General features: G+C 36.3%; 2 protein-coding genes across 6 annotated transcripts in view; one reads left to right on the forward strand and one right to left on the reverse strand.

Moving 5' to 3' along the window:
- LOC107159670 (centromere protein P) overlaps positions 1 to 27,014 on the reverse strand; it is a 227,944-nt gene that overhangs the window by 37,753 nt on the left and 163,177 nt on the right. The gene's annotated exons all lie outside the window — the stretch shown is intronic.
- Positions 12,876 to 27,014, forward strand: part of Ecm2 (extracellular matrix protein 2) — a 33,156-nt gene continuing 19,017 nt past the window's right edge. The window contains exons 1-5 of one of the 5 annotated variants that reach the window (XM_015506264.2): positions 12,876 to 13,032; positions 13,625 to 13,674; positions 19,792 to 19,863; positions 20,966 to 21,057; positions 23,312 to 23,623. In XM_015506264.2, coding sequence (XP_015361750.1) covers positions 23,335 to 23,623 — 289 coding nt within the window. In that variant the 5' untranslated portion in view covers positions 12,876 to 13,032; positions 13,625 to 13,674; positions 19,792 to 19,863; positions 20,966 to 21,057; positions 23,312 to 23,334. The remainder of the gene's footprint in view (positions 13,033 to 13,624; positions 13,675 to 19,791; positions 19,864 to 20,965; positions 21,058 to 23,311; positions 23,624 to 27,014) is intronic. The other 4 variants (XM_015506269.2, XM_048800514.1, XM_015506267.2 and 1 more) reach the window with 4 other exon arrangements.

The raw sequence follows: 27,014 nt of genomic DNA on the forward strand, positions 1-27,014 counted from the left end.
GAAGAGCATGAGAAGAAGATTAACATTAAACAGGGGTGAGAGTTGGGAGGGAAAAGGAGATAGAAGGGAAATTGCATCGAAATGGAAGGAGACCCTCATGGTTATACAAAATTACATACAAGAGGAAGTGAGGGGAAAGAGGAAAAAAAAACAAGGGGGAGAAATGAATGACAGTAGATGGGGTAGAGAGAGACGATGGGAGCGGAGGGGATGGGGGATAGTAGAGGATAGGAAAGGCAGCAGAATACAACAGACACTAGTATAGCAATATGTAAAACAGTGGATATGTAACCGATGTGATGCTGCAATCTGTATACGGGGTAAAAATGGGAGTTCATAACCCACTTGAATCAAAGTGTGAAATATGATATATCAAGAACTATGTAATGTTTTGAACAACCAACAATAAAAATTAAAGGAAAAAAAATAAATAAAATCTACAAAGCTATTTAAATGATGAATAATACCTGGCATGGTGGTGCATGCCTGAAATCCTAGGGACTCAGGGAGCTGAGACAGGAGGATTGTAAATTCAAAGCCAACCTGAGCAATTTAGTGAGACTCATAGCAACTGAGCAAGAACCTAATAAAAATAAAAAAGGACTGTGACATAGTTCAGCAGTAAAGTGCCCTTGGGTTCAATCCCGAGTACCAAAAAAAAAAAAAATTACATTTTTAGTTTCAGATGTGCATTCATATAGCAAAAGAGGAACAATATGGTTTTTGAGAAAGGAAATTAAACTATCAACACCAAATATACTTTTCTTTGTATAAGTTTCTCCTGTAACTTAAACTCTTCCTGAATCTTGTCAGAACAGTACAAGCTTTAAAACAGGTTGTTTTGGATAAGCAAAACAATTTCCTGGCTGTAGAGATGTAATATAAACTCACTATATCCTTCCAAGCCTAAGCTTAAATAACCAGCTGTTAACAAGAATGATGAAGCTAAATTTAAAAACCCCTCCAACCAATAAAACCAGTGGTTACATAAATCTTGCATGTCTGTAGTTCCATGAAGTACCTACAATAAGGAATAACAAGTTTGGAGGGACAGCAGGGAAGATAGTAGGTCTTTCTCTTCTGGATATGCTGATACGGTGCCTGGGAGAAATCCAAACCAAGGTGACCAACTGGAAGTCAGCAATTTTGATATAAGCTCAGAAAATAGCTTAGAACTTAAAATGGATATGTAACCATTAGGGTGAGTTAGAGCCATGTGACTGATACAACTCATTAGCATGTTAATGCAGTGTGATTAATGGAGGTGTTCCATTATGTTTAATAAATGAAACAGACTATGAGAGAGAGAACAAGTGGACAAGAGGCCAATATGGGATCTAAGGAACATCGATGTTTAAGGTATGGACACTGGCGAGAGGATCAGTATGACATATTCAGAAAGAGTCATGGAAGAAAGAGCACATTGACCTTCAAGAATAGGGTAGCCAATAAGGAAAGGACAAGAAAAAAGAAGTCTGATTCAATAGGTTTGGAGCCAATCAGACTTTTAAGAGAGCAATTTCCCCAGAGCAATAAATGCAGTAGCAGCACTGCAGGAGAATAAATAGTAAATGGGAGTGAATATGTGGACGCATTTCCCGCAGGTTATTTTTTCAAGAAATTGAGTAGAGAATGGAAAGAAGGAATAGGCGGCATTTTGAGAACAGGCAAACAAGATGTAGGAAAATTAATGTTGGCTGGCAGAGAAGTTTGAGCATGTTAGTAGGCTGAGAAACAAACAAAAAGATTATGCAAACTACCATGCTTCTGATTCAAGGATGCTGTGAGGCTATACTGTGACCCTACCAGGATGTTCACTGTCCTTCACTTGGTTCCTGGACTCTGATATTACTCTCTTCAGACAGGTTAGTTAGTTCAGTTCAAGACTAGGCATTCATGTTTGGGTTATAAATCCAAAGGAAGAACACTGGGGAGGTGTGTATTTATACCCAAGACCAGATCAGCAAACAACACAACCCAAGGGCGAAGGACTTATCACTGAATCATTCGCCTTTCTACATATATGTGTGACCTTTTGCTGCAACAAACAAGTTCACAATGATGCCTACTTTAGTCATATTAGAATTTACCAGCTTCTCACAGGTTTATTTACTATCTTTTTTTCCCCCCTCCAAACTAGATTATTTCAAAGTATTGGGATTTGTGTTATGCTTACAGTATATTTTCTATTATCTCAAGAGCAAAGTACATTTAAAAACCTGGGACATCATTTTGGGGGACTATGATATATCACATTTAGGTGAGGCTATTTCATCAAACTCCTTATCATACAACAGTACTATATGTTTCTCAGTCAGAATATTTTCTTTTGAGAGAGAGAGAGAGAGAGAGAGAGAGAGAGAGAGAGAATGAGAATATTTTATTTATTTTTTAGGTTTTCCGCGGACACAACATCTTTGTTTGTATGTGGTGCTGAGGATCGAACCGGGCCGCACGCATGCCAGGCGAGCGCGCTACCGCTTGAGCCACATCCCCAGCCCCAGAATATTTTCTTAACTGAAAGCTACAGGTTCCACTTATAATTCCAATCCCAATATCACACTTAGACCTGGACAGGAAGGGTCTCTGACTATGCCCTCTCCACTAAAGCAGGCATCTACATGTTCACCACCGTGAACACTTCTAGATCCCATGGTGGGTCTAGCATCCCAGAATTCCCTGCTCAAATGTTTCTAGGGCTTACGTAGCCAGGCCTCTTCCCTGGCTCCGACATTTGGAAGGCAGATGCTGCTTGTGTGAGCGACTTTGCCACGAGGAATAACTGCTCACATGCAGTTGAAGGAGGAGCTTGGAGGCACCTAGATCACAGAACAGGGTAGCACCTGGCAACATCCAGGCTGGCCTGCCTTGATGTTCGGATTCTCCTGCCTCACCATCCTAAGGAGCTGCGATTACAGGCATGCAACATTGTGCTGGGCTTTATTTTTTCATTATGCCCGAATCAGCCTGTCTTTTGACTCTAGTACTAGTCTCTGGAGCACAACAGATCAAGCTGATAGCCTGTTTTCCTATCTGCAGTCAGCCGTGTCTCCCTCTTTAGTTTTTTTAAACAATCCACATGAGGCAAGAGGTCCCCATCATGAGCAGAGCCTCTTCTCTCACAAAGCCAGTGGCTGTACTGCTTATCCTTCCGTGGTTAACGAACTGTCTAACGCAGCACAGCTTTTTTTATAATGAGTTGATATTTGGGAAAGTCATACAGTCTTGTTCTTCAGCATACCTTGGCCTTTCTTTGGTCTTTACGTTTCCAGATACATTTTAGAATTTGTCAAGTTCCAGAATACACACACACACACACACACACACACACAAAACGAACTCTTAAGACGTTTGATTCAGATTATATCAACTCAAAAGATCAGTTTAAGGATGAATGATAATTTAGCAACAATGAAGTTTTCATCCCGATTATAGTCTCTTTCTCTTCTTCCCCACCTTCAAGATTCGATTTCGCTCAAAACTTTACAAATTTATTCCGCAATTTTGTTATATTTATTCCTAAGTACTTCATATATATTTTTAAAATACTTGGTATTTAAAAATATGTCTTTTCATTGATTTCATTCTTTCACTACATAAAAATGTAATTTACTTTTTTGGGGTGGTTATCAGGAATTGAACTCATGGGCACATGACCAATGAGCCACATCCCTAACCCTATTTTGTATTTTATTTAGAGATAGGGTCTCCCTGAGTTGCTTGGCGCCTCACTGCTGCTGAGGCTGGTTTTGAACTCGGGATCCTCCTGCTTCAGCCTCCAAACTGCTAGGATTATAGGCATGTGGCACCTTTCCCAGCTGCAATTTACTTTTATATGTTAATTATATATCTGAAAAATTCTAAAGATTTTAAAAACAATTTAACTGAATTCTTTTGGATTTTGTACATCATAGTCACATAATCTCAAAATAATAATAACTTTCTTTGCTTTATTTCCTTTTATTCCATCTTCTTGTTTTTCTTGCTTTACTGTAGTGGCCAGGACTTACACCTGGAAAGGGAAAAAATTTAATATTTCACCCAAGTATTGAGATACAATTTATGTACCAAAAATCCTACCCTATTTACGGTATACAACTCAGTGGGTCTTAGTGTAATTATTCATGGTTGGGAGCCAGCAGCACCACCTTTAATTGTTTATTTTTAAATGCTAGAAATTGAAACCAGGATCTCATACTTGTTACACAAGAACTCTACCACCGAGTTACACCCTCAGCCTCTGCCACCTATTTTTATAACATTTTACTTGCCCCCAAAAGAAATCCTGTACTCATTAACAGTCACTCCCCACCCTCTCATCCCATCACCCCCTCACTTCAGGTGACCACTCATGTGCCTCTCTATATGTATTTGTCTATTCTGGATTTTTCATATACCTGGAATCATCCAATAGGTGGTCTTTTGTGTTTAGCTTCTCTCATGTAGCATGTTTTTTTTTAATATTTATTTTTTCAGTTGTAGTTGGACACAATACCTTTGTTCCATTCATTTAGTTTTATGTGGTGTTGAGAATCGAACCCAGGGCCCTGCACATGCTAGGTGAGCGCTCTACCTCTGAGCCACAATCCCAGCCCCTCATGTAACATGTTTTTTTAAAATTCATCCTTATTATAGCATGTATCACTGATTCTTTTGTACGGGGATTGAACCCAGGAGCAGTTAACCACTGGGCTACATCCCCAGCCCTATTTTTTATTTTGAGACAGGGTCTCACTAAGTTGCTGAGGCTGGCCTTGAACTTGCAATCCTCCTGCCTCAGCTTCCCAAGCTGCTGGGATTACAGGTCTGTGCTACCACACATGATTTAAAAAAATTTTTAAAAATTTTGTTCTAATTAGTTATACATGACAGTAGAATGCAATTTGACATATCACATATAAATGGAGTATAACTTCTCATTCTTCTGGTTGTACATGATGTAGAGTTACACAGGTTGTGTAATCATATATGCACATAGGGTAATAATGTCCAGTTCATTCTACTATCATTCTTGCCCCCATCGATTGACTTTTTTTTTTTAACTGCTGAGTACTATTTTATTATTTGGAGATGCCACATTTATCTATCAGTTGTGTCCACATTTTGGCTGCTATGAATACTGCAGCTATGACTACTCATATATAAGTTTTAATGTGTGTGTGTGTGTGTGTGTGTGTTTACTCCTTTTGGACATAGAGCTAGAACATATCTTGTGACTTTTGAAGATACTCAAGAATACTTTGTCAGACTAAAGTTTCCTTCTATTAATACCTACTATGGCAAATGTATGCTTTTTTTCCTTCTTCTTTCAACATTAATGGATGTTAAATTTTATTAAGTACTTTTATTTGATCATGTAGTATTTAGAATTTTATCAGAATAAACCCAGTGTAGTTATGATATATTAACCTATTTATATATTGTGGGATTTGGTGAGCTAATATTTTTTAAAAAATTTTTTACTTGTAGATGGACACAATACCTTTATTTGATTTATTTTTATGTGGTGCTGAGGATTAAACCCAGTCCCCCACACATGCTAAACAAATGCTCCACTACTGAGCTACAACCCCAGCCCCAATATTTTATTTTTTTAATCTGTTTGTTAGTGAAATTGACTTATATAATTTTCCTTTGTGATAATGTCCCTGATAATTTGTAGTATAGTTATTCTGGAAGAATTTAACCATGAAGAATATAGCCTGTGGTATTCTTTATGGGAATGACTAAATTTATAATTCATTTTCCTTAAATAACTATAGATGATTCAGATTTTGTTCCTTCTTGGGATAATTTTGTCAAGTTTAATTTTTCTAGGGATTATTCAAATCATCTAAATATGCCATTTATTGGCATAAAGTTGCTTATAATATCCTCTTTTCTAAAAGTTTTCAGAATCTGTAGCTATAGCAATTTTTCTAATTCTCACATTAACATTGTGCTTTCTCCCTCTGTGTATCAGTAATACTAAACATTAGTTTTATTTTAAAAAATAAACTTTTGTGACGCAGAAAAAGCATTTAACAAAAATCCAACATCCTTTCATGATAGAAACTCTAAACCAATTAGGTATAGAAGGAATGTATTTCAACACAGAATAGGTCATTTGTGACAAGTCCCACAGTTGACATCCTACTCAATAATGAAAAGCTGAAAACTTTTTCATTAAGATCAGGAACAAGACAAGGATGCCACTTCCATTCTACACAGCATTCGAAGTCCTAGCCAAAGCAACCAGGCAAGAGAAAAAAATAGAAGGCATTCAAATTGAAAATTAAGTGACATTGTTCCTGTTTGCAGATGAGCCCATCTTATATGCAGAACATCCTAAAGACACAAAAAACAAAAACAAACCTCTTAGAGATAATAAATGAATTCAATGAAATTGTAGGATACAAAAATCAATACAGGAAACTAAGTAGTGTCTATATATTAACAGCAAACAATCTGAAAAAAAAAAACAAGAAAATATTTTCATTTACAAGAGCTAAAAATATCTCCCAAAACCAAAAGAATAAATTTAACCAAGGAGGTAAAAGATCTATACATTGAAACTTAAAAAGTACTGTTGAACACAAATTAGTGGAAGGACATACCATGTTCATGGATTAAAATATTGGTAAAGGATCCACACTATCTAAAGTAATATACAGATTTGATGCAATCAAATGATACTCTTCAAATAAACAGAATTCAATCCCCCCAATACAAATGAAAACACAAAGGACTCCAAATAGCCAAAGCAGTCTTTGAGTAAAAAGAACAAAGTTGGAGGCATCACATTACCTGACTGAAATTACACTACAAAGCTAGAGGAACAAAAAGAGAATACTACTGGCCTATAAATAGAGACCAATGAAACAGAATAGAAAAACCTAGAAATAAATCTATGTTTACAGTTGATTTTTTACAAAGTTACCAAGAACACAGAGAAAGGATACTCTCCTAAATTGGAAAAATCGTATATCCACATGCAGAAGAATGAAATTAGATCATATCTAATGCCATATACAAAAAATAGAGTGAAATGAAGACTTCAATGTAAGATCCTAAACTCTGAAACTACTAAAACAAAACAGGGGAAAACTCTATGACATTGGTCTAGGCAATTATTTTTTTGATATGACTCCCAAGGTCCAGGCAGCAAAGGCAAAACAGACAAACTAAAAGGTTTCTGCACTGCAAAGGAAGCAATCAAAAGAGTAAAGAGGCAATGTACAGAATAAGAGAAAATATTTGCAAACTATACATCTGATAAGAGACTACTATCCATGATATATAAGGAACACAAAGGACTCAATAGCAAGAAAACAAATAACCTGATTTTTAAAAAATGGGGAAGTAATCAGAACAGATATTTCACAAAGAAGACATAACAATGGTTGTTATAGTCAGCTATTTCACTACTGTGACTAGAAGACTTGACCAGTACAATTATAGGAGAGGAAAAGTTTATTTGAGGGCTCATGGTTTCAGAGGTCTCAGTCCACAAGAGGCTGGTTCCATTCCTCAGGGCTCAAGGTGATGCAGGACACAATGGTGGAGAAATGTGGCAGAGGAAAGAAGCTCCCATGATGATCAGAAAGTAGACAGAGAGAGGTCTCCACTTGCCAGATACAAATATCTACCCAAAGCCACAATTCCCAGTTCCTCCAGCCATACCCTACCACTTCAGTTCCAGTCAATTAATCCTTCTCAGGGGATTAATTCACTGATTGGGTTAAGACTCTTACAACCCAATCATTTCTCTTCTGAACCTTCTTGCATTGTCTTACACATAAGCTTTTGGGGGATATCTTACATCCAAACTGTAACAGTAGTTAAGAGGTATATGAAAAAATGCTCAACATCTCTAATCATTAGGAAAATGCACACTAAAACCACATTGAGATACACCTCACTTAGAATTTAGAATAGAATGGTTATTATCAAAGAGTCAAAAGATAACAGAAGTTGTCAAGGATATGAAGAAAGGAGAACACGTGCATACTTTTGATAGGAATGTAAATTAAGAGAATCATTATGGAAAACAATATGGAAATTCCCCCACAGATTAAAAACATTACTACCATATGATCCAGCAAACCCACTACTGAATATATATCCAAAGGAAATAAAAATTAGTAGGTCAAAGAGATATCTGCACTTCCACATTTATTGCTGCACTATTCACAAGAGCCAAGAAATGGAAATAACTGAAGTGTCCACTAACTAAAGAATGGATAATACGGTAAGTACTATTTATGGCTAAAAAGTATTATATTACATTAGCAATGTAATACTATTAATATAGCCATAAAAAGGACAAAACCCTATCCTTTGCAACAACATGGATTGAACTGGAAGTCATTATGCTAAATCAAATAAGCCAGACACAGAAAAGATAAATACAAGGCTGGGGATATAGCTAAATGGTAGAGTGCTTTCTGGGCAAGTGCAAGGCACTTGGTTAGATTCCCCTTGCTGCATGATCTCACTTATATGCAGACTCTAGAACCCCTGAACTCAAACAGCAAGCAGAATGGTGGTTACCAGAGGCTGGGGAGATGTTAGTCAAAGGGTATAATGTTTCAGTTGGACAGGAGAAATAAATTTAAGTATTTGAGGTGATGGACGTAAAAAAAAAAAAAAAAAAAGGACTTTAGGGGCTGGGGTTGTGGCTCAGTGTGCCTGGCATGTGTGAGGCACTGGGTTTGATCCTTGGCACCACATAAAAATAAATAAATAAAATAAAGGTAATGTGTGCATCTGCAACTAAAAAAAAAAACATATTAAAAATAAACTTTTGGTTTTGCTGATCTTGTGTATTGCATATTTGTTTTATAAAATTCCATTTATATTTTTGCTCTTTAATATTCTAGTAAACATTCCCAGTGCCAAAGTCTTCTCACAGTTATCTCCTAGATCTGGAACCAGAGATTCTACATCATCTTCTCACCTCACAGATGATTTTAACATGTTTTTGTATGTGATCTAGCAGTTTTAGTTTCTTCAATGCAAGGGGGCTGGTAGAATTGTCCAATTTACTAGTTCAGAATATAGAAAACTATGCACTTTAAAAATTGATGCTTATATGCATTACCATTAAAAATGTAGAAATCATTTAAAAAAACAGGGGCAGGAAAATGGGCATTTGATATATTTCTGGTGAGGGCATATCAAAATCGTTTTGGAGAGCAACTAGAAACATGTACCAAAACTCAAAAAGCACATTCTATTTCAGGGGAAAAGGGGAGATAAATCAAATATCCATCAATAGGAGAATGGTTAGATAAATCATGGCATATTTCTACATTATCACTCACTTAACTATTCCACTGTGAGGGCAAGTTTAACAAAAGGAAACAAACAACTGTGACATTTCCTTGTGAATTCTTTAAAAGGCTTTGAACTATGCCACGAAAAAGGCCGGGATAGTCCTAAAATACCTCTGGGGCAAGATAAGACTCCTGACTTAGTGGTCCTATCTAACAGCTCCAAAATTTAGCTTTTTCTGGGGGATTAATATCTATAAAGTTGTCATGTTGTAACAACTTCACCCTTAAAATAAAAACAAACTCATTGGCATTCTACACCATAGGGTGAAAACACTGAAAAGATCACCTTTTTAAAATGGCACCTAAAGGAAATATCCCCAGTCTGAATCCTCACAGGCAGACCACCCTGTGGTGTGGGTGCTGCTGGCTTTGCTCACATTCTTCTGGTGATCAACATCATGTTCCTGCAGAGCCAAGTTTCAGGACATAATTATGTCTGCAATAATAAAGGGGGCAGAGAAAACGTAATACCAGCAGTTTCCATGCACTCCTGTGGTTAAAATAGTTTCTGCAAAAGGAGTCATATAACAGTCCATTAAACCACAAACTTTTAGAGCAGTGACTTCAGAAATTGTAAAATTTGTTTTTCTGCAACCATGTCAATCTCAGCATGGTAGTTACTATTACTCCTCTATGCTCACTCTTTTAAGAACTACTTCTTTGCTGATTGTTTATATTCTTTTAAAATATTTCTTTTCTCATCTAGTTATAAAAAGCCTGAAACATTGCTGCCCCCCCCAAATTACATAGTAAAATACCCATCATAATTCCATCACTCAAAAATAATTACTATCAAGAGTTTTATTTAATCCTTCCAACCTCTTCTCTAGTAAGATGATAAATTACACATATTAAAAGAAGGCAAGAGGGGATGGGGCTGTGGCTCAGCGGGAGAGCGCTTGCCTAGCACATGCAAAACCCTGGGTTCAATCCTCAGCACCATATAAAGATTAAAAAAAAAAAAAAAAAAAAAAAAGAAAGAAAGAAAGAAAAGAAAAGAAAGCAAAAACATAATGAATGTACAATTTTTAAAATTGCTTTTTTCCTCTTGGTTTGCCATAAAGCTATCAATATACAACAGGGTTAATTCTTTTATTTAAAAAAAAATCTGTGGCTATAGTGCTTCAGAATACTTCCCTGGAGGTTTCTTTTGCATAGAAATTGTGTATCTATGTGGGAACAGATAGCACAGCTATTGTTAAGCTGTTCTCAAGTAGGAGAGTTTCCTATTGCCCCCGTACTGGCCAATACTGCATGTCATTGTCATTCACACACACACCCTCCAAAAAAACCCCAAACAACAAAAAACCGCACAAACCCAATATATGTATTTAAAATCAGGCCATAATTTTTTATTTGCAGGGGTCCTCAGCCCTACTGTAGACTGAAATTATTTGGATAATTTTCAAAAATACAGGTGCACGGGGCTGGGGTTGTGGTTCAGTGGCAGAGCATTTGCCTCGCACATATGAGGCACTGGGTTCGATCCTCAGCACCACATAAGAATAAGTAAACAAAATAAAGATATTGTGCCATGTATAACTAAAAAAATTTTTAAAAAATACAGATGCACAAACTCTACCCCCAAAGTTTGTTTTTTTACTACCAAAGAGGAACATTGATGACAATGTTTTAATTTACATTTTTCGAGTATTACTGAGGTTGAGAAGCAATTCTATCGATCACTGCTACTTCCTCTTCTCTGAACTGCTGGTTTATGGCTTTTTGCCCATTTGTGAGCTCAGATGTCTTTTTCTTTTGGTCTGGAAACAACTCCTTGAGAAAAACTCCTTTCAGAATTTTAAAGGCATTTATCCACTATCTGCCTAATTTTAGAGTTGTTCTCGGCAGTCTGATGTCAATGTAATCCAGTATCCTATGATTTACTTTTTGTCTTTCAAGTATGTAAGATTTTCTCTTGGTCTCCAGCACTCTTAAATTTGAAAATTATGTGCCTTGATGAGGGTCAAACTTCATCTATTATGATGAATGCTTGCCAGGTCCTTCCATAATAGATATCCCTTCCCTTCAGTTCTGGAACATGTTCTTGAAATGTTTTTCCATTGATCACACAACTCCCTCCATTTTACTTTCCTGGAATTCCTAACTAGATGGTGAACTTCCTTGACTTGTCCTTTAATTGCATCTTTTTTATATCCCATCTACCTTTCTGCCTTTGGTCCTATTTTGTAGGAGGCTTCCTTACCTTTATCTCCTAACATGGACTATTGAGCTTCTTGTGTGTTATCAAGGTTTTGTTTAAATATATACTTTTTTTAGTTATAGATGGACACAATACCTTTATTTTATTTTTATGTGGTGCCGAGGATTAAACCCAGTGCCTTCCACATGCAAGGCAAGCACTCTACCACTGAGCTACAACCCCAGCCCCTGTTATCAAATTTTTAATCTCCAAAGTCATCATCAGATGTGTGAATGTATATTGCAGGGGAAGGGGTTCCCATCACTAATGTTAGACTCTTTCCAAATGCTTGGTAATCCCAGACTATCTACTTATGAATAAGAATTGAAGATTAATAAAACACTGACCAAAATCTCTGAACATGTAGACCAAGCTTGTCAAGATTGTGCTTGGAGCTGGGTTGTATTCATAGCTAGTTTGGGCTCTGAACATGGGGGCTCCCTGTTCCTCTCAGCACCCACCTCACTGTCCAGCCACTCCAGCCAAGTGGACCAGCACATGGTTCTCATGTGCAGACAAATGTGGAATACTTGAAACATCGGGAAAAGTCGGTTCCTCTTCCCTGTTCTTCTTGTGTATACCTTCCCAGTCAATGTCACTGCCCCCAGGACCCTCCCAAACCTGGAAGACCTACAGAGCTGTCCTCTCTCACATATTTTGTGCTATGGTACCTTTGTTCGGATGAAGCCTTCCTACCTTTGGTCATTTCTGTTGTGGTGGTAATTGTGGTACTGAACTGAGGTGTGCTCTACCAGTCCTTTTTATTTTGAGACAGGGTCTTGCTAAGTTGCTGAGGCTGGCTTCAATCCTCCTGCCTCAGCTTCCCAAGTTGCTGTAATTACAAGTATGCACCACCACATCTAGCTGCCTTCAGTCTTTTTTTTTTTTTTTTAAATATTTATTTTTTAGTTTTCGGCGGACACAACATCTCTGTATGTGGTGCTGAGGATCGAACCTGGGCCGCACGCATGCGAGGCGAACACGCTACCGCTTGAGCCACATCCCCAGCCCTGCCTTCAGTCTTTAAAGAGTTTATTAAAATTACTTGTCTTCTAAGAACACTACTTATTATTCTGCAGTGAAGATTTACATTTTTAAAAATGAAAGAGTTTTCATTATTTACAAGAATTTGGGTAATCAATGTACTTAGTCCATATCTTAATTCAGTCTGTTCAGGTCATTTTAAGATTTGGTGAAAATAGAAATTCAGCCCTTCTCTGTCAAATAATTTGTATCCCTGATAGTTCTTATGTAATTACCTAGTTTATGACAGGCCCTGAATTAGTCACTTTCCTTATGTTACTCCTTTCATTTTCACACAAAAAATTAAAAGGATATCCGCATCCCAGCTGTACAGAGGAAAAACCTTTAGTCAGAAGCATTAAGTAACTCCCTCCGAGCCCCGCAGGCAGCAGTACTGGGCGTGGAGTGCTGACCTGCTCTAACTTGCTCATGTGCAGACGAAGAAACTGAGGCCAAAGTAGACAACTAACTAATTTGCCAGAATCACAGGTAATTAGGAGCTTTACAGCTTCTTCCCACTATTTCTTTTTATTACTTAGTGGTTAGGAGTTACATAATTTCCAATGGCATTTAGATGTAGCCAGTTATTGTTTTGTTTACAACATTGTGTGAGACTGGGGTGGGCTGGCAGAGAGAGGATGAGAGATTTAAATTTAAAAGGGATCCCAGACACATGCAGCCTTTAGTCAGACAAGAGCACCATCCCTACAGACTGATAAAGCTCAAGTGATATGCTGGTGGGCATGAACTTCAAAACTTTTTATGCAGACAGCCTATGAAACCACAAATTTCTTAAGCTCCTTTTTGTGTTTTCAGCTCTGCCTTGTCAGCCTGCAAAGGAAACACTCCCCCCAAACCCCGCTGATGTTTTCCACTTTTCCTGAGTTTAAAAAAAAAATATTTCCCTTGGTAACCATTTCCCTGGTTACTTTCTTGGCTGATTTTCTGCACAAAGAACTGAAAGGCATTTATTCCCAAGGGAAGGAGTTATTTTAGATTTTACTAAGAAGTCAGCTAACATTTTCAACATTCCCTTCTTTCTTTGTTTTTAAAGAAAGCTCTGATTTTGTTTCATTTTCAGCTGGAGACTTAAATGACACCAAGAAAAGTCTACTTAGTTTAGATTTCCAGGTAAAAAAGCTTTAAATTTTAAGTTTCTGCTAAAGCATGTGGCATGGTTTTGATAGCTGGGTATTTTATGTGCAAATATGTTTAATTCTTGAGAAAATTAGCTCTTTACTAATAGATTTTAAAAGTTCGAAGTGTGCATTATTCTGTTTACTTGTTTCTTCCCCCCCACCCAGGATGACTACTTCCAAAGTATTTCAAACTTTATAGAATAAGAATTAAATTATTTTCATATATTCAGATAGAATTATGTGACTAGAAATATAAATTTATTTGAAGAATTCATTCTTTCTTGACTTTTAAGTCTTAAAAAACAAAGAATTAATAAAAGATGTTTTTCATTTTAAAACTGTTGGGTAATGAGAAGGAGAAATAATAGCTGATGACTTCAAACAGAAGGTAAAAATTCTAAATATTTTAGAATTTTACTTAAGAATTAATGAAAAACTTTGGAGAAAAATGATAAGTTAATCAAGTTTACAGATGATATTTAATGTTGGGATAAATACAAAAGTGCTAAAAAGAAAAAACTTTACTGATAAAAATGATATTGTGATTAGAATGTCATAAAATTTTAGCTCCACTGTAATGTTGCTTTTTGAGGCAAACATTAAATGTAAAGCAAAATTCTATAGGACACTGAAAATAACAAGGACCTAAACATCAATTATAAAATTACTTTTAAGAGGTCATTTCATAAAATTCATTTAAAATTTTAATGAGACACTAATTTTGTCAAAATTAAGATACATATCTGTCAATTTACTTCTGTACATTTCTGGATAAGAAAAATGAGTCGACTTGAGGGACAAAGAGAGAATGAGCGAAATTACCGGGATGTGAATACTAGGGTCACAGCAGGCACACCCTCCTGCACACTCACGTAGGCCATGCCCTGGCAAGTGGGTGCTTCTAGGAGGCTGGGACAACCAGATGCCGGAGACCTTCCTGGGAGTTTGTCCTCGAGCTCTGAGGTCAGGGCCTGCCTTCTCAAGACCCTCACCTTTCACAGGATAGTGAGTCTGCACATGTGACTGTCAAACAAAGAAAATGTCAGTGTGCACAGTTTATACCGTGCAGAGCATTAATGCTGTGTGTCCATCAGAGTTCGCTTGCCTCCGCAAATTCTAGCTCTACTCTGCCCCACAGCTCAAATTTTTATATTGCTTTCCCCTGCTGCTAATGCTACTCCTTTTCAACATGCTACCTTGCTCTACGAATTAACTTTTACAATTTCAGGTACCAATAGGCTTCTTTATATAGCCCATGTTAATTTTTCTGAAACTAAAGTAGATCATAAAAAGCTAATCAAGTATGTCATTTTAATGACCTACAGCAATGGATTTGACACCACTGCAGTAATTAACATACATACATGATGTATGAAGCTTACTGCTAAAGTGGACAGGGGCTGCCTCAGAGACTGCTGGCTGCTGAGCCAAGATGATGGAGTGGCAGGTCCACGCAGGTGAAACCTGACTTAGAGGGTGACTTTGGCAGAAGAATTTTAGAATGACTGAGATTCAAGAGGGCAAACCAAGACACTGTGCCCCTTTTTCTCTTACCAAGTCCATAGAAATAACAGAAGATATGTTACAAACAAGTAAGTGCATGAATATAAATAGCTATACTGGGAAATAAGTGGATTCCTGGTGGGACAGAAACTAAGGAGTCCTTCATAGAGGGAAGATAGAATTGAGTTTAAAGAGGGAAAATGTAGCTGTCCCACGCCTTTAATCCCATCAGTTTAGGAGGCTGAGGCAGGAGGATCAAGCGTTCAAAGCCAGCCTTGGCAATGGTGAGGTGCTAAGCAACTCAGCGATACCCTGTTTCTAAATAAAATACAAAATAGGGTTGGGATGTCCCTCAGTGGTCAAGTGCCCCTAAGGTCAATCCCCAGTAACCACCCCCCCGCCAAAAAAAAGGAATGAAAATGTAGCCTTGAAAAGGCATAGGACAGAGCAGATAGTAAAGAGAGCTTGAAGGGAGAGAAAAAAAAAAATCCCAAGAAGGAAAAACCGAACAACAACAATAAACTATTTCTAGGCATATCATAGGAAAATTTCTGAATATCAAAGATGCATTGAAAAATTTTTTTAAAAAATCATAGGAACAGAAATTTCTACAAAGGGATGTGAATCAGATTTCAAGTCAAATGTCTCATCAACACTAAATAAGAAAACAATGGGCTGATAATCTGCAAAGTACTATGGAAAAATGATTAAAATAATTTTGAAACCATAATTCTATTTTCAATCACATAGAAAGTATTTTTAGACACATAAGAATCACAAACTTTTGCAACCTGTAACTTTTTCTAAGAGGATACATATTTCTGCAATAAGCAAAATGAACCTTAAGGAGCTGCTCTGACAAGGCAAGTCAGACTCATTGTTCTGCTGACAATAACTAGGTAGGAAGATGAGAAAAACAACAGGACCAGTGTTTGGATTAGGCCTAAAATCCAGGGAGGTTTGGAACAGCTTTTCTTCTGGAACAATCTGTGGATTCCAGAAGAGGTGGCTGAGAATGTTAGCAGATCTTTAGAACAGTCTGATGAGGCAGGAGAGATATAAAAACAAGGAAAAGGGCCAAAAAGTGGGGGTGGTGAGAACAGTATTGCTGGTGAAATTGGCAGTTTCAAATGGGAACCAAAGTGTAATTATTAAATAGAAGGTCAGCTTCAAATAATTCAGTGTATGATTGGTAGTGCCCTCAACCTCATACCAAAAATGTAAATCTTTGGATAGAAAATACATAAATCCTATTTTTCAGTAATTTTCCTACTATGTCTGGCAGCAAATCAAAGGTCTTTAGGCAAATGAAGAAAAAGAACAACATGACTACAAGCCTAAAGAAATAATAGATGATAATAGAGAGTCCAGAAAACTATTCTTCAAACACAGACTTTATAGCAAACACAATAAATATATTAAAAAAGTAAAAGACGAGTAAAAATTTCAACAGAATTGGAAACAAGAAAAAGAAACAATAGAAGTCAATAGCTGGAGTTAACAGTATATAAACTGCAGCTGAAGAGAGTATTAATGAACCAAAAGATGAGTGAGGAGAATCATCGAAGTAAATCGTGAAGCATCAGAACAAAAAGTATTAGGAGGCAAAGTGACATTGAAGACATAATGAGGAGGCTGTCACACCAGTAAGTGCAGTCATGACAAGGAGATGAGAGAAGCATGATAGACCTGTGTGCAAAGAGATAAGGGCTGAGATGGTCCTAAATTTGATGAACATTAGGACACAAATTCAGAAAGTCCTATGAATCCCAGATATGAGAATCATACCTATGTACATTGGAGCAAAACAGCTGAAAACCAAAGACAAAGAGAACATCTTAGCAGTCAGCGGGGGGGAAAGTTTCTTTTAAAGAAGAAATAATTAGTTTGAGATATGTCTTCTCCACAGAATCAACAGAAACAATAAAGATATAGGAAGTGTATCTAGAGTATATATGCTCTAGAAACACTTTTCAACCTAAAATTCTATATCCAGAAAATATATACTTTCAAAATGAAGGTGATATCTAAACATTTTCAGAAAAACAAAAAGAGAACTGATCCTCAACAGATCTGCACAGAAGTAAATACTAAAAGATATTCTTTAACCAGAAGGAAAATAATCCTCAAAAAGATTGGAGATAAGGAAGGAGTGAGAAGAACTGAATAGGATAAATATGTTAGGTAAATCTGCATAAGTGGTCTCAACTGCAGGGCAGGCCATACTTGGTAATGTCTGGAAACAGATTTGTTGTCTCAACTGGTGGGGAGGTGCTAGTGGCATCTAGTGGGTTGAGGCCAGCAATGCTGTTAAATAGCCTGTGACAACAAAAGGCAGCAGCTCCTCAGGAAAAAAAAAAAAAAAGAGTTACTAGCTCCAAATAATAGTGGCAAGGTTGAAAAAGATCTAGATGAACTTTGAGTACATAACGATGATGATAATCTTTTGAGGGTTTAAGATCTATCTAGAATTAAAAAACTAAGAGTGGCATATGTGCCAGGATGGGCCAACTGGAATCAAGTTTGTCCTAGTTTTTGCATTGTCCAGGAAAAGGACAAGGTACTAATTTATATTAGACATTGATAAGTCAAGGATGTATGTGGTGATTTCTACAAAAAAACGGAATAGTAGAAAGTATATCATGGAATGACAAAAAATGAAGTCAGTTAAAAAGAGCAATAAAATGGAAAAAGGAATATAGAATAAACAGGAAAAAAATAGAAAGCGAATCATCAAAAAGTAGGTTTAAACTCAAACGTATCAACTATTACATTAAATATAAACAGGTTATATGTTCCAATCAAGATACAAAGATTACCAGACTTCATTAAAAATGCTACTAATAAAAAGCATATCAAAAATATAATAGGGCTGGGGATGTAGCTCAGTGCTAGAACACTTACCTAGCACATAGGAGGCCCTGGCCCAGCAACATAAAAATGAAAAAAAAAAAAAAAATAGAAAGGCTGAAAGAAAAATGATACAAAAAAAGATACACACATTATGTATGTACACATTTATATAAGGCAGATATTAACCAAAAGAAAGCAACTATACCAACATTAGACAAAGTAGCTATTTTGGCAAAAAGCAATACTAGAGATGTGAAGAATATTGATGTAATGATAAAAGTACCAGAAAGATAACAATTCTGCACTTGTAGCTACCTATAACAGGGCTCCAAGATTTATTAATAAGCTTGACCAAAGTGATTCATAAATGCTAAACTACATCAAAAAGTCAACCCAAAATAATATAGTTTAAAAACAACAGAGACTCTACTATTATTTGTAAATTAAAAATTTAAAAATAAAATTAAGAATACTTCCAGGTGATACATGATATATGCAACAATGCCATTTATGCTCAAATGTATATGTTTATTAGAAGGGGTCATGAAAGACATACTAAACTTGGGGTTGGAAAGCTGTAGCCCACAGACCAAATCCTGTTTTTAAACAAAGTGCCATCAGAACACAGTTATGCCTACCCATTTCCTTATTTTCAAGGGTTACTTTGTGGCTACAGCAACAAAGCTGAGTAGCTGTGACAGAGAACACTGGCCTGCAAACCCCAAAATATTTACTCTCTGGCCCTTAATGAAAACATTTGACTACCCTTGTACTAAACTATGAATTATGGTTAAGGCAACTTGTCTTTTCTGCCTTATAGACTTCTGTATCATTTTGGTTTTAAAAAATATGTATTGTTTTTCTAAATTTAAACACATTTTAAAAATCACTGATGAAAAATATTAAAAACTCAGGAAAAAACTGTGAACATGGTTTTATCTTTAAATCTCTTTTTGGGGGGTACTGGGGATTGAACTCAGGGACACTCAACTACTAAGCCACATCCCAGCCCTATTTTGTATTTTATTTATAGGCAGGGTCTCACTGAGTTGCTTAGGGCCTCACTTTTGCTGAGGCTGCCTTTGAGCTCATGATCCTTCTGCCTCAGTCTCCCGAGCCACTGGGATTCAGGGAGGAGTGTGCCATTGCATCCGGCTTTTAAATCTCACATGGGCTATCATGTGGACAACAAATTGTATCTTAAGCTAAGGAGGAACTTTCTGCCAATGCTGTATGAATACAAGGTGAGGCCCAAGGAATTAGAGTTCCCTACTACAGAAAAGTAGATGATGTCAGAAGTTCAATCAAAGCAAGTTCCATACAGTGTGCTAGGAACCAATAGAATCACCTAGACATAAGAGAAACACAACAAACTCCAGGGAGGTTCAGAAATCAAGGATCAGAATTCTGACTGCAGAAATTGCATGCATAATGTGGACAATGACACCAGCAGTAGTGCCATCTGCCATTAAGAATTTAAAGATTCAATATGGAGGATAATGAGTCTGGATTTTTCCTCTGTAACATGCAGTACAAGACTTGGAAATAGATCAAATGAAAACAAAGTCTTGGACTTGGGAGAAAACTTTGGGAAGGAGGTTACCATAGGAAATGATGATTATTTTCCACTGTTCCTTTTGATAACTAACCAAAGAAAGACTCCATCCAATTATAATTCATTATGTTTTACCTATAGCAATATATGACTGTCTTGATTAAAAGCCTAGAATAACTCTTTATTTCTCTAAATCAGGTTTCACGGACCTCAGCACAATTGATATTTGGGCTAGCTGATTCTCTGTTGCAGCAGGCTGCCCTGCACACAGTAAGATGTTTAACAGCATTCCTGGCCTCTTCCCACTGGACACCTACATTGCCCTTCCCAACTATGACTACTAAAAATGTCTCCAGAAATTGCCAAATATCCCCAGAGGACAAAATCCCTCCACAACTGAGAAGCACTGCTCTAAACTATGAGCTGGCAACCATTCGCTGTAAATGACTTTAGAAAAATCTAGGCCAGATTATGAGTCTTGATTGCAACTACTGAGCCCTGCTGTTGTAGCACCTAACCATAAACAACACAGAAACAAATGAGCATGGTGTGTTCCAGTGTATATACTTTATGTACACTGAAATTTATTTTTATTTTTTAGTTATAGGTGCACACAATATCTTTATTTTATTTTTATGTGGTGCTGAGGATTGAACCCAGTGCCTTAGACGTGCTAGGCGAGCGGTCTACCCCTGAGCCACAACCCCAGCCCTGAAATTTTAATTTCATCTATCATAAAATTTTTTTTTAGCAGAGCAGGGAATCATATCCAAGGACTTGTATATGTTTGATAAGTATTCTACCACTGAGAAACATCCCAGCTATATATTTTTTTTAACTATTTAAAAACAACAAAAACATTTTAGCTTGAAGGTTGTACAGAAACAAGTTAGCAGGCCCAATGTGTCTTCTGGGCTGTAATTTCTCAGCCCTAGCTGCAACTACTATCAGCTCCATGGCCTACTTCCTAAGGTCCTACATGACATGATTTCCCCTCCCTGATGAAAGTGTAGATCATACAACATTGTTAAATACCTGGGACTAGTGTAGACTGTGGCTTTTGTTAATACACAACTTAAATGTGTTACTTCCTCATAACATAAAGTGATAGTCCTGTTCAAGTACAATAGTGAAGACAACTGAAAATTAAAGCATACATAAAGGTACCTGGAAAACTACTACCACAATCCAGAAAATGAACATCACCACCTTCAAAAGCTCCCTCATGACCTTTGGTGATTGCCACCTGTCTCACAGATAAACCCTCACCCCTGTCTTGAGGCAAACACAGACATGGTTTACAGGGTAGTCTATACCTTCTACAGTTTCCAGATAAAATTAGAACTAACTTGTCAATTTTTAACCAAAACAGCCTGCTAGAATTGGTTTTGTGATAAATCTATAGATTAATATGGGGAAGAATTGAGAATTTAACAACATTGAGTCATCTGATCCACATACATGGTATGTATTTCTACTTATAGAGGTCTTAATTGTTTTTAGCTACACTTTTATAAGTTCCAAGATGAACACTGTGCCAATCTTTTGTCAGAAGTATTCTTTAGTATTTCACATTTTTATGCTATTATAAATGGTACTGTATTTTTTACTTCTATTTCTGATTGTAGTTAGTACATAGAAATGGCCTTGATTTTTGTAGATTGATCTTACATCCTAACACCTTGCTAAATTCTCTTATTAGTTGTAGGAGCTTTTTTGGTGAATTCCATGAGATTTTCTATATAAATGACTAAGACATTTGTAAATAAAGCCAGTTTTATTTCTTTTTTTTTTTTTTCATTCTGGATGCATTTTCTAAAAAGGGCAGGTTTATAAGAATTAAAATCCTAGTCTTCTTAAATGTTATAGGAAGACAAAATATATTTGGGTCTGTTAGTAAATATGCCCTGTTCCACATTAAAAATGTATTTTCTGCTGGGCGAAGGGGCACACACCTGTAATTCCTGCTGAGGCAGGAGGATCATAAGTTTGAGGCCAGCCTCAGCAAGTTAGGGAGACCTTGTCTCAAACTAATGAAGTAAAAAGGACTGGGAATGTAGCTCAGTGGTGCTGCCCCTGGGTTCAATTCCAGTACCAAAAACAAAACAAAATGAAGCCTCCCCAAGAACAACAATAAAAACTATCTGTTCAGAGATTATAAAGTGGTATTTATGTACAATATGGACACATATTTTATTTCTTGAACTTGTATTATTATACTGGCTAGAAAATGCAGTAAAATATTGAGCAGAAAGAAGTGCTGTGAACTGATGTCCTTGCATTGTGCCTGATCTTAAGTAGAAAAGATTGAATTTTTACTACTAAGTATGAGGTTAGCTGTAAGTTTTTTAAAAATGACAGCTATCACAGGGATGACTTTTCCCTTTCATTCCTAGTGCTGAGATTTTATCAGAAATGGATGTTGGACTTTGTGCAGCAGCTCTCCATCTCAGGTTGGGCCTTGAGGACTGCAGAAGGGCTGTCAGGATGGGGCAGCAAGTGGTGCATGGGGGTGGGGGTGGGGTGTGTGCATTTAAAAAAGGTGTCTCAGCTGACTTTTGAGAGGCAGTGGAAGTTGCACCAGCTTCGCTGGCAGAACTAATTGAAGTTCAGGGGAGCTCTGACTGCAGTCCTGGCAATTACCTGTAGAAATTTCTCTTTACCTGTCCATACTACCCAACTTCACTGGAATGCACCAGTCATCTGACCCAATGCTGATGGCTAAACTGTGCCTAAATACTTATTTTCTCAATTCCTTTTTTAGTTTCACAACATGCTTGGCCCTGCACTGGCCACTAGACCTGCCAATTAAGAGTTACTCTCTTTCTTTTGTTTATCACTGATGTCATGTGACTGTTACTTTTATGTGGTACAATCAGGTCATTCCCCAATAAATTAGAAAGCTAGAGAATAAGATATCAAAATAGAAAGACAGGAGCTGGGTGTAGAGATACACACCTGTAATCCCAGCAGCTCGGGAGGCTGAGGCAGGAGGATTGTGAATTCAAAGCCAGCCTCAGCAAAGGCAAGGGACTAAGCAACTCAGTGAGACCCTGCCTCTAAATAAAATACAAAAATAGGGCTGGGGATATGGCTCAGTGGTTGAGTACACCTGAGTTCAATCCCCAGTACCAAAAATCAAAAACCAAACCAAAAAACAAAACAAAACAAAACAAAAAACCAGAAAGACAGGTGAAATGGGTTGTAGGTGATTTTAGTCACAGAATGCCTTAGCAGACAGGTGAAGAGAAATCTCTTAAGTAATTGCCAAAAACCCAGAGCATAGTGAGGCCCAGAGAGGAGTCAGTTGACTGCAGCCCAGGTGCCAAGTCTGTCTTTGACAGTAATGAGCATTTTATTGGAACAAAGACATACTCGTTCATTTGCATATCATCTGTGGCTGACTTTATGCTACAGTGGCATAGCTGAATAGTCACAACAGAGAACACAGTTATAATGCCTGAAATATTTACTATTTGGCCTTTTATGGTCCAAGTTTGCTCAAACCTGGTCTAGAGATAAAGATGTGAAACGTTCTTTTATTCTTATAGAAAAAGTCCAAATTTTGATTTGGCAGTAATACCATAGGATACAACCCATGTATCACATCAACATTATTTCTCAAAGCCTTCCTACTGAGGAATTACTAGCAATAACAAGCCAATTTTCAGGATAAAAATTCAGTCAGCACTAACTTTGAAATTTTGTTTCATCCTAGAAACCAGATTCACTAAAGCAAACATGAAGTTTGCAGTTTGGTTCTGTTTTGTTCTGCTTATCATTTTCCAACCTGACTTTGGACAAAATGAAGACACTCCTAGAAAGCAAAGGAGGAAGATGTATTATCGAAGACTGAGGAAAAGTTCCTCACTCAACCACAGGTCAAACAGACACGCTGGAATTCCACAAACAACTGTTGCACCAGTAGCAAGAACATTTCCCACAGTTCACTTTGATTACAGCACAGAGGAAAAGTTTGAATCAATTTCAAGTTTTCCTGGAGTAGAATCAAGCTATGATGTTTTACCAGGTAAGAGAATAGTGTGAGAGAGAAAGAAGATTGGGAGAGGCAAGAGAGAGAGAGAAAGAGAACCTCCAAGAAATTAAATTTTAAAAGAAAAATCCAAGTTAGCACACTTCCTAACTTTTGGTTTAATCTAAAAATGTACATTTTAGGATAATGTAAAAAAATTAATTTAAGAAACATAATTACACAAAATTATTGGAAAAATTAAAAAAAAATTATCCTACCACTATGCTAATAAAATCAAAGCTATCATTTTGGGTTATTTCTTTCCAGTTTGAATGCATTTTATGCATTTTAAATAGTTATAATCATAATACAGCTAAATTAAAAAATATTTAAGGGGCTTCTTCATTTGTAACTACAGATTATATAGAATAGAAATAAATTATTCAAATGATTTTATGAACACACAGTTATTAAATATTTCAATCCAAATTTTTTTCAGAAATGGAGTGAAAGCCACTGAATTTATTTTATAAAAAGACTAAATTACGGGCCGGGGTTGTGGCTCAGCAGTAGAGTGCTCACCTAGCATGAGCGAGACCCTAGGTTCGGTCCTCATCACCACATAAAAATAAATAAATAAAATAAGGGTATTGTGGGGGGCTGGGATTGTGGCTCAGCGGTGGAGCACTCGTCTAGCACAGGCGGGACTTGGGTTCAATCCTCAGCACCACATAAAAATAAAGGCATTGTCCATCTACACCTAAAAAATAAATATTTTTTTTTTAAAAAATAAGGGTATTGTGTCCAACTACAACTAAAAAATAAATATTAAAAAAAGACTAAATTACTATCTTTTTAAAGGTTGAAAAGACTGGAAATTCTGCTAAAGGTTTCAATTAGGTATTTTTAAAAACTAGTATTTAATGAACCACATTTTTCTAAGTTTATAAGAAAAAAGTAATTATAGGTATGTCACCATTAAACAGAACTTCGAAAAGACAAAAGAAAACAACATCATATACTTTTCTATGGCCAGTAATTCATACATTATCTTAATAAGACCAAATGCTTCTAAATTATTATTTCCATTGAGTTAACAGAAAAAAACATACCATTATCACAAAAACTGGTGATTTAGGCCACATTTACACCATAAGTGGGAAATGAGAGGCAAAGAAATCAACTAAAACAGTCATTGTTATAGAAGTGTATCCATAACCACTAAAGAAAGATAAATTTTCTTAGTTAAGGAAAAAGATATCCAGGCTATAATAATAAAACAATTAAAAGATTTAAAAGTAGTACACATAATGTGATCTCACATCTGTTTAAAAATTTATTTTCATATTTATTTATTTTTGAGATAGAGATCAAGATCTCTAACTTGTGGGTTCCAGCAACCACCTTGCCTCAGCCTCTCAGTAGCTGGGATTATAGGCACATAATCCTCATAGCTCTATGCCCATCTGAAAAAAATTTTAAATATATGTAATATAGGATGATATGCATAAAAAGTACAGAAGATGTATATTAAACATTCTAAATTGTCAAAAAATGTTTTCACAGTGATCTTAAAATATTTCTTTTTTAAAAAAATTTTTATAGCTGTAGATGGACAGAATACCTTTACTTGTTTATTTTTATATGATGCTAAGGATTAAACCCAGTGCCTCACACATGCTAGGCAAGCACTCTGCCACTGAGCTACAGCCCCAGCCCAAATATTTCTTTTTTTACTGTATTACTACAAATAACATAAACTTTACCATTTTAAAGTAAATTTAGTCATATTTATAGTACATTCACAATGACCACTATCTAGTTCCTGAACATTTTCATCACCTCAAAAGAAAACCCTGGGGGCTGGGATTGTGGCTCAGTGGTAGTGTACTTGCCTTATGTGTGAGGCACTGGGTTCAATTCTCAGCACCATGTTTAAATAAATAAAAAATAAAGATCTATCAATAACTAAAGGAAAAAATATAAAAAAATAAAAACCCGGGACAAAAAAAAATCCTCATTCCTTCCTACCTACAACACTTGGCAACCCCTCATTGGTTATCTGTCTCTATGAATCTGCCTATTCTGAAAATTTCACATAAATGGAATCATACAATACGTGACATTTTTAGGCTCAGCCATGTTTACTATGTATCAGAACTTCATTCCTTTTAATAGCTGAAAATAATATTCCATTTATGGAAAATTACATTTTTTGTTTATTTATCCATTCATCACTTCATAGACATTTGGGTTGCTTCTACCCTTTGGCTAATGTGAGTTGTGTAGCAATGGACATTTGTTGAATTTTATTTGAACACCTGTTTTCAATTCTTTTAAGTATATTCCTAGAAGTGAAAGTTCTGGGCTATAAGGTAATGCTAAATTTAATATATTGTTTTATGGCTGGGGCTGTAGCTCAGTGGTAGAGTGATTGCCTGGCATGTGTGAGGCACTGGGTGTGATCCTCAGCACCACACAAATAAATAAATAAATAAATAAAGGTACTGTGTCCATCTACAACAAAAAAATATTTTAAAAAAATTTTAACTCTTATCATTGTAGTGAGTATGAAGTAGAAACTCATTGTGATTTTGATTTGCACATCTCTATTGACAAATAATGTTGGGCATTAGACTTTATGACTTACAGTCCATTGTTTATCTTCTTTGGAGAAATGTCTATTCAAGCTCTTTGCCCATTTTTAATTTTTTTTTGTCATTGTAGATGAACAGAATGCCTTTATTTTATTTGTTAATTTTTATGTTGTGCTGAGGATTGAACCCAGTGCCCCATGCATGCTGGGCAAGCGCTCCACCAATGAGCTACAGCTCCAACCCTCTCTGCCCATTTTAAAATTGTGTTGTCTTTTTCTCTAAAGACTTCTGTAACCATATGTTTAGATAAGAGACCTTATATGACTTGCAATCATTTTCTCTCCCTGTGTATGCTGCCTTTTTATTTCTTGACAGTATCTTTTGTTTTCTTTCATTGCTTGTGTTTTTGGTTTCATATCTAAGAATCTGTTGCCAAACATGAGGTCATGAAGATTTACCTCTATATCTTCTTCAAAGAACTTTATAGTCTTAGCTTTTATATATTTAGGTTTTTGATCCATTTTGAATTATATTTTGTATTTGGTGCAAGGTAGAAGTTCAACCTCATTCTTTTGCATATGGAAATACAGTTGTCCCAGCACCACTTGGTGAAGAGACGTTCCTTTCTTCATTAAGTGGTTTTTCTATCCTTCTTGAAAATTAATTTGCCATAGATGTGTGGTCTTTCAATATTCACACTAGCATAAGCTGGTCACTGTAGCTTTGTAGTAAACATTTTGTAGTTTCTTAAAATATGGAAGTGTGAGGACTCTAGCTTTTTCTTAAAATTATTTTGGCTATTTTAGATCCTTTATAATTCAATAAAAATTTGAAGATCAGCTTTTTCATTT

Source organism: Marmota marmota, unplaced genomic scaffold (genome assembly GCF_001458135.2).
Source record: "Marmota marmota marmota unplaced genomic scaffold, marMar, whole genome shotgun sequence".
NCBI classification, from domain to species: domain Eukaryota; kingdom Metazoa; phylum Chordata; class Mammalia; order Rodentia; family Sciuridae; genus Marmota; species Marmota marmota.